Raw genomic sequence first — 8,812 nt, 5'->3', positions numbered from 1 at the left:
TGCACAATTGCACACAGGTGGGTTCTTGAGGGTTAAGGGTCCCACCTTGCTTGGGCCCCGCCCTGCCTGGGTGGGGCTTTCTTGGAAGCCAGGCTTATATAAGGGAGCTGTGGTCCTCTCCAAACACTCTTGATCAGTCAGTTCTCCTGATCACATCACTCTCCAGGACTGCCACAAAGTCTCTTGCAGAAGATGCCAGACAACAGGTGTCCCTGAAGAAAGACGAATAGTGCACAAGTCCATCAGCTGGATCAGACCTCCTCTGGCAACTCTGGTCAAGTGCCAAGGCCCCATTGCTACCATGATGCCAGGAGTTCGGCCCCGCAGCCCCACCGCCAACCGGCTGCCCTATAGGGAAGCCCAGCCAGAAGGACCCAGGCCTGCAAAGCGCCACTGCCCTCAGCAGGCACAGGCAGACCTGGAAGCGCCCACTGGGCCGGCCAGCGAGCAGCTCACCACCACCATGTTCCTGCCTGCTGGCCTTGCTCTCAAACTGCATCTGCAAGGCTTCGACCTGCTGCTGGAGCGCGAGCCCGATTCTGTCATGACAGTGATACTCCCTGGACACACCATCATCGTGGTGCCCGAGCATCTTAAGGACTCCTACCAGCCTGGACAGCCTGGCTTCTTGCCTGCCAGCCAGCAGGAGGCTGCTCTCCTGGAAATGCCCCAGGACCACCAGGTCATCCTCCAGCAAGAATCCTCCAGCACATGTGTAGCAGACACCCAAGGCTGGAGAAACCCGCTTATCCCAGAGGAAGACAATCAAGGAGCTTTAGGCGACTTCCTGAGGCCTATGCCGTGGATGAATGCTCCAGCCAGCATGGTCCCTGCGATGCTTCTCCCCTTCACCGGAATGTCAAGCCCCTTGTTCCCGGGCCAAGTGCCATGTTCCTGGGGCCCAACAGCCTCTCCTGGTGCAGAGAGATATGCTCCCAGCACCATCTGGAGCCTCAAAGGGAGCATGCTGTGGCCTCTCCCCAGCTCACCACTGCAGCCTCTCCCTCCATCTCCTCCTCCCCCTCCTCCAAGTCACCAGGCACAGGACCCTCAGAGTAGGCAGGAGCTCTGGCCCCCTTGCTGCAAGGCCCGGAAGCGCCTCTTCTAGGAAAGAAAGGACTGCTCTCTGGACACACAGCACCCTGGACACTCACCTGGCTGCCCTATGGATTCTGTGCCCCTGGAGACACCAAACAACCCAACATCGAGCCTGTCTGCACACGGTGCTTTTTGCAGCCCACTAGCTTCACAAAGAATGGAGACACTAGATCTCACCGCTGAGGTCAAATCTGCTTGCCAGTTGAAGGCTTCATCTCAGAACCTTCCACATCCCCCTCATTTGCATGGCTGGCTCCATGGACAGAGACTCTCAGTGTCCCCTATTTCAACGGAACCAAGAGTACTGGGTTTGCTACGCTGCCACTGTCCTTTCTGTGTTCCCCTGACTGGATGGAGACTTGGCCTTGCCTTGGCCCTCTTGCACAGTTCAAGCTGCTGCTCCTCCAGGAACCAACAAATGTCCCAGTGGGAGAAGATGGTTCCTAGCCCTGAGTGTATGATGCTTCTGTGCCCCTTCACAGCCATGCCCTAACCTGCTGGAACAGTCTTCCCATGTCTATCCTCTCAGGACATCAAGGCTACACAGTGAAATGTCATCTCAGAAGACAAGGCTAACAAAAAACCAACAAAAAGACGGCTACTGAAGGAAGCAGTTGAGGCTGGGGAGCTGCCATGTGCCCTTAGCTCCCATGCCTGGAAATCCAGAGACTGCCTAGCAGATCTCTCTGAACCAGAGCTTGCTCTCCAACAAATACCCCACTTTCATGACTTACTTTTGAAATGCTCTTCTCCAGAGCAATATTTGTACTTCCAAACTTCACTTAAACACTAATAAAATTTGTGTAACCCAGTATGGGAAGCTGTGTAAAGGAGTTTTTGAGAGAGAGTTGGAGAGAGGGAGAAAGAGAGAAAGAGAGAGAGAGTTTGTGTGTGTGTGTGTGTTTGTGTGTGTGTGTGTGTGTGTGTGTTTATGCATTTGAGAAAGGACAATACAAACACAAGCAATCTGGGGGACTGTATGAACACACAAATTGATTGAAAATCAGCCTGCTAATGAAATGGAGGGTCTCACCTTTCCTTGGCCCCACCCAGTATACATGATTACCAAATGTATCATCTTAAATAAGAAACATATTAAAATGTCAATTGAGGGAAATGGCTTCTGGCTCTACATATTAAGAGAAACAGGTATCTTTAAAAATTCAAATAGAAGTTGAACACACAAACAAAGAAATGAATACACAAAAACACACACACACTCACACACACACAAAATAGCCACTGGAAGAGATGAGGTTCAGTGGGAAAAGGTAATTTTTCCGTAAGTTATGACAGGACCATCATATTTCACATGAAAAGTGAAATTGAATAACTATCTGGTGGTTTTAATAATCCATTCCATTCAGATATGAGGTTCAATTGTGCTGGGTGTGGTGGCCCATGCTTCCAACAGCAGCAGTGAGGACACTGAGAGAAGAATAGGAAGGGTCCAGGTGGACACTGGCCACACTGACCTTTGGTGAACCTGACAGAGAGGTAAGCTGGGAAAGGTAACTTGTGAGATTCTGAGGAGCAACTGAGTGTAGTGATGCACGCCTGTAATCCAGGTGAGGGCAGCTGGATGAGGAGTTGTAGCCCACACACAGCCACACAGGAAGTTCAAGGGCATTGGGGGCTGTAAGGGACAGTGTCAAAGAGATCAAAAATAAAGAGGGACTGGAGAGATGGCTCAGCACTTATTGTAGTGGTTCTCAACCCATGGTGAGAGGCAACCTTGAGGGATTCGGGTCTCATGTCTGGCATGCTGAAGAGCAAATATTTACAAAATTGTTCATTATAGTAGTAAAATTACATTTATCAAGTAGCAACAGAAATAAATTTAGGGTTGTGGGTCCTCAATACATGAGGAACTGTTTGAAGGGTCCCAGCATTAGGACAGTGATGAACCACTCACTTAGAAGGACTGTCTGCTGTTGTAGAACCCAGAGGATGGCACTCAACCACCTGTCACACATTTCAGAAGATCTCTAACACCCTCCTCTCTCCAGGCTCTTCTTTGTCCCAAGTGCATGTAAACTCACAAAGGCCTACAAACTTGCACATAAGCAAATGAAATATAAATAAATAAATAAAGGTTTAACATACAGAAAGAAGAGAATCAGAGGATAAGAACTTCTTATACAGGGAGTCTGGTGTCTAGTCTTGTTTGTCATCTCGATGTGTCTGAAACTAAACTCCCAGAGGTAAATTAAACCTGTGAGAGATTTTTCTTGATTGAATCATTTGAGGTGGGAAGTATAGCTGCATATTTTCTGTGTCCCACCCAGTCCACAGACCCTTAGAACCAAGTAAACACACAGAAGCTTATATGAATTAAAACTGCTCAGTCATTAACTCAGGCTTACTATTGACTACCTCTTACACTTCAGTTCAGCCTATTTCTGTTAATATGTATGTCATCACATGTTCTGGGACTTTATCTGTGTGTCATTACATGTTGCTTCTTAGACAGCATGCTGGTGTCTTCTGCCTCTTCCTTTCTCTCCCAGAATTTTCCTTTTCTGCTCATCACACCTTACTTCTTGTCTGGCTACTGAATAATCAGCATTTTTTTTTTATCAACCATTCAGAGCAATGTAGATTCACAGCATACAAAACATCCCACAATATGGACGACCCAATCTGAATCTGGTCTTTATCGGTGGAAAGATGCCCAGTATAGCTAGAGAAGGAAGGTGTTGGTACATGCACCCCAGGCTTTGGGAGGTAGAGACAGTCAATCTGAAGTCCAAGGTTATCCTCCCTGCATAATGTGCTTTGGGTCAGTTGGGGGTGTTTCATGACACTCTTGCTGAAAAAGAAATGCTGAAAGTATTTCTAAAGTCCTTAGAGTACTTTGAGGAATATTTAAGAAAAGGAAGAGAGCCAGCAAGAGAAGAGGGTCATGGGGCATGAATGAAATCAAGGTCGAGTTTACACGTGTATGAGAATGTCCTTAGGAAACCCCAGTAGTTTGAATAATTGTTAGGAGGAGGAGAGAAACAGATGGAGGGAAGACTTTTGGGAGAACTTTTCCAAGAAGATCTCTGAGGAGGGCAGACAGAATTATCACATGACTATATTCTTCAGAGTTTTCCAATGCATATCCATAGTGTCATGTAGTAGATTCGTTGACATACTATTTAAAAAGTAAGACACATCCATGGCCAGAGAGTGGTGGCGCATGCTATTAATCTCAGAACTTAAGAAGCTGAGTCATAGGGATTTCTGTAGGTTTCAGGCCAGCCTGGTCAACAGAGCAAGATCCAGGACATGCAGCAGGCTACACAAAGGAAACCCTGACTCAAAAAACCAAAATAATAATAATAATAATAATAATAATAATAATAAATAATAATAATAATAATAATTTAAAAATAAAAATTGAAAAAAAAGGAAAGAAATAGAAGAAAAAAAACAAAAAACATTCAATGGATATGCAAATGAAAATGCATGGTAACCTCCACCATCAGGATCTTAGGCCTACATCTTGACTAGGGCAGATGGAATACCTCACCCCTGTTACATATAAACAACAAACAGACAGACAGACAAATAACCAAAAACAGGCCCAATAAGGGGCTGGGCTTGGAGCTTCGCGCTAGTGTTTGTCTGGCATGTATGAGCCTGAGTTCCTCCAGTAGTGGAGGGTAAAGAGAGAGGAGGAGGAGGGAAGAGAGAGAAAGAGAGAGTCATAAACAGTAAAAGTGGTTTCAAGTGTCAAAATAAGAATATAACAAAACCATAGATAACAAGAGGGATAAATACCAAAGATGCCACTTATAAATTAAGTAGGACTGTGCTTAATTTCCATTTTTAACACAAATGAAGGTTTTAATTTTGAAAGTTTTTTTTCAACCCCTGATGACCTTGACGATAAACTAATAATGCTTCAGAGACATAATTTCATGGGTCCTCCCTAGCCCTGAATATACCTTGTCCACAGACTGGCCTAGTACTCCCCATGCAGCAGGCTGACCTTGAACTCCTGATCTTCCTGTCCTTGTCTCTCCTCTTCTGAGGTTAGGGATGTTCTAAATTACTCGCAGTAATACTTTTTAAAATTTCCTTCTGGGATCCACCCATTGGCCTCCAGCAGGTAAGGCAAACACTGTATCCTTGGGGTATTTTCTTAGATCAGTTCTTTGCATGTGACACCATATGAATCTGATATCAATTTTTGATTAAATTAAAAAAGAGCCATATACAAAGATTTAGCCATTGGTTTTATTACAACCTTGACCTCAGACGAACAAGTGAAGTTTCACTTTAATTTCCATTTCCATTTTACTTTGGGAATGTAGAAAACTTCTAAGACCTGGTTTGTGGGGATGGGACAATGAATTCAAGAGAATGTAGGTAGCGGTTGGAAAAATGAGTTCCTGTTTCTATGTGTTGCACAAAATCAGGCATTACAAACCATGAAGACATGCAAACGTCGATTTCTCCTCTCGACTACCACCGCAAACACCACCACCACCACCACCACCACCACCCCAACCACCACGCAATAACACCTGTGGGCATACACACTTATGCACAATTGCATACAGGTGAGTTCTTGAGGGTTAAGGGTCCCACCTTGCCTGAGCCCCGCCCTGCCTGGGTGGGGCTTTCTTGGAAGCCAGGCTTATATATGGGAACTGTGGTCCTCTCCAAACACTCTTGATCAGTCAGTTCTCCTGATCAATCTCTCTCCTAGACTGTCCACAGAGTCTCTTGCAGAAGAAGCCAGACGATAGGTGTCCCTGAAGGAAAACCAACAGTCCACAAGTCCATCAGCTGCATCAGACCTTGTCTTGCAACTCTGCTCAAGTGCCAAGGCCCCATTGCTACCAGGATGCCAGGAGTTCGGCCCCGCAGCCCCACCGCCAACCCGCTGCCCTACAGGGCAGCCCAGCCAGAAGGATCCAAACCTGCCAAGCGCCACTGCCCTCAGCAGGCACAGGCAGACCTGGAAGGGCCCACTGTGCCGGCCAGCGAGCAGCTCACCACCACCATGTTCCTGCCTGCTGGCCTTGCTCTCAAACTCCATCTGCAAGGCTTCGACCTGCTGCTGGAGCGCGAGCCCCATTCGGTCATGACAGTGACGCTCCCTGGACACACCATCATCGTGGTGCCCGAGCATCTCAAGGACTCCTACCAGCCTGGACAGCCTGGCTTCTTGCCTGCCAGCCAGCAGGAGGCTGCTCTCCTGGAAATGCCCCAGGACCACCAGGTCATCCTCCAGCAGGAATCCTCCAGCACATGTGTAGCAGACACCCAAGGGTGGAGAAACCCCCCAGTCCCAGAGGAAGACAATCAAGGAGGGTTAGGCGACTTCCTGAGGCCTATGCCGTGGATGAATGCTCCAGCCAGCATGGTCCCTGCGATGCTTCTCCCCTTGACCGGGATGTCAAGCCCCTTGTTCCTGGGCCAAGTGCCATGTTCCTGGGGCCCATCAGCCTCTCCTGGTGCAGAGAGATATGCTCCCAGCACCATCTGGAGCCTCAAAGGGAGCATGCTGTGGCCTCTCCCCAGCTCACCACTGCAGCCTCTCCCTCCATCTCCTCCTCCTCCTCCTCCAAGTCACCAGGCACAGGACCCTCAGAGTCGTCAGAATCTCTGGCGCCCTTGCTGCAAGGCCCAGAGGCGCCTCTTCTAGGAAAGAAAGGACTGCTCTCTGGACACACAGCACCCTGGACACTCACCTGGCTGCCCTATGGATTCCATGCCCCTGGAGACACCAAACAACCCAACATCGAGCCTGTCTGCACACGGTGCTTTTTGCAGCCCACTAGCTTCACAAAGTATGGAGACACTAGATCTCACCGCTGAGATCAAAACCTGCTTGCCAGTTGAAGGCTTCATCTCAGAACCTTCCACATCCCCCTCATTTGCATGGCTGGCTCCATGGACAGAGACTCTCAGTGTCCCCTATTTCAACGGAACCAAGAGTACTGGGTTTGCTACGCTGCCACTGTCCTTTCTGTGTTCCCCTGACTGGATGGAGACTTGGCCTTGCCTTTGCCCTCTTGGACACTTCAAGCTGCTGCTCCTCTAGGAACCAACAAATGTCTCAGTGGGAGAAGATGGTTCCTAGCCCTGAGTGTATGATGCTTCTGTGCCCCTTCACAGCCATCCCCTAACCTGCTGGAACAGTCTTCCCTGTCTATCTCCTCAGGACATCAAGGCTACACAGTGAAATGTCATCTCAGAAGACAAGGCTAACAAAAAACCAACAAAAAGACGGCTACTGAAGGAAGCAGTTGGGGCTGGGGAGCTGCCATGTGCCCTTAGCTCCCAGCCCTGGAAATCCAGAGACTGCCTAGCAGATCTCTCTGAACCAGAGCTTGCTCTCCAACAAATACCCCACTTTCATGACTTACTTTTGAAATGCTCTTCTCCAGAGCAATATTTGTACTTCCAAACTTCACTTAAACACTAATAAAATTTGTGTAACCCAGTATGGGAGGCTGTGTAAAGGAGTTTTTGAGAGAGAGCTGGAGAGAGGGAGAAAGAGAGAGAGGGAGAGAAAGTTTGTGTGCATTTTCTGTGTGTGTGTTTGTGTGTGTGTGTTTGTGTGTGTGTGTGTGTGTATTTGAGAAAGGACAATACAAACACAATCAATCTGGGGGATTATATGAACACACAAATTGATTGAAAATCAGCTTGCTAATGAAATGGCGGGGTCTCACCTTTCCCTGGCCCAACCCAGTATAAACGATTAGCAAATGTATTATCTTAAATAAGTAACATATTAAAATGCCAATTGTGCGAAATTGCTTGTCGCTACCCATATCTCGAGAAACAGGTATCTTTAAAAATTGAAATAGAAGAACACACAAATAAAGAAATGAATACACACATACACAAACACACACTCACACACACAAAATAAGTCAGTGGAAGTGATTGTGTCAGTTCGAAAAGGTAATTTTTTAGTAAGTTATGACAGGACCATCATATTTCACATGAAATGTGAAACTGAATAACTATCTGCTGGTTTTAATAATCCATTCCATCCAGATATGAGGTTCAATTTTGCTGGGTGTGGTGGCCCATGCTTCCGACAGCAGCAGTGAGGACACTGAGAGAATAGGAAGGGTCCAGTGTGGTGGTATTGTGTTCCCCAAAATATTGTGTACTCTAATAAATTTATCTGGGGTCAGAGAACAGACAGCCACTAGATACAAAGGCTAGAAAATGGTGGCACTCACACCTTTAATCCTAGCATTCCAGAGATAGAAATCACTCTGGATCTCTGTGAGTTCAAGGCAACATTGGAAATAGCCAAGCATGGTGACACAAGCCTTTAATCCCAGAAAGCCAGCCTTTAATCCCAGGGAGTGGTGGTAGAAAGCAGAAAGATATATAAGGCGTGAGGATCAGAATCTAGAAGATTTCGGCTGGTTAAGCATTCAGGCTTTTGAGCAGTAATTCAGCTGAGACCCATTCCGGATGAGGACTCAGAGGCCTCCAGTCTGAGGAAATAAGACCAGCTGAGAAGTTGACCAGGTGAGGTTAGCTGTGGCTTGTTCTGTCTCTCTGATCTACCAGCATGGACCCCAATAACTGGCCTCGGGTTTGATTTTATTAATAAGAACTTTTAAGATTCCTGCTACAGTCCAGGTGGACACTGGCCAAACTGACCTTTGGTGAACCTGACAGAGAGGTAAGCTGGGAAAGGTAACTTGTGAGACTCTGAGGAGCAACTGAGTGTAGTGATGCACGC

At 47.2% G+C, this 8,812-nt stretch overlaps 2 protein-coding genes across 2 annotated transcripts; both read left to right on the top strand.

Moving 5' to 3' along the window:
- Window positions 1-301: 301 nt before the first annotated feature.
- LOC143274411 (proline-rich protein 23A3-like) lies at window positions 302-1,108 on the top strand. The gene has a single exon (XM_076577473.1). It carries the CDS (start codon window positions 302-304, stop codon window positions 1,106-1,108), a length of 807 nt encoding a protein of 268 aa, XP_076433588.1.
- Window positions 1,109-5,938: 4,830 nt separating this feature from the next.
- LOC143274410 (proline-rich protein 23A3-like) lies at window positions 5,939-6,742 on the top strand. The gene has a single exon (XM_076577472.1). It carries the CDS (start codon window positions 5,939-5,941, stop codon window positions 6,740-6,742), a length of 804 nt encoding a protein of 267 aa, XP_076433587.1.
- Window positions 6,743-8,812: the final 2,070 nt, after the last annotated feature.

Source organism: Peromyscus maniculatus, chromosome 7, assembly GCF_049852395.1.
Source record: "Peromyscus maniculatus bairdii isolate BWxNUB_F1_BW_parent chromosome 7, HU_Pman_BW_mat_3.1, whole genome shotgun sequence".
NCBI lineage: Eukaryota > Metazoa > Chordata > Mammalia > Rodentia > Cricetidae > Peromyscus > Peromyscus maniculatus.
Note: the sequence above shows the minus strand (reverse complement) of the source record. Positions and strands in the feature narration are given on the sequence as shown.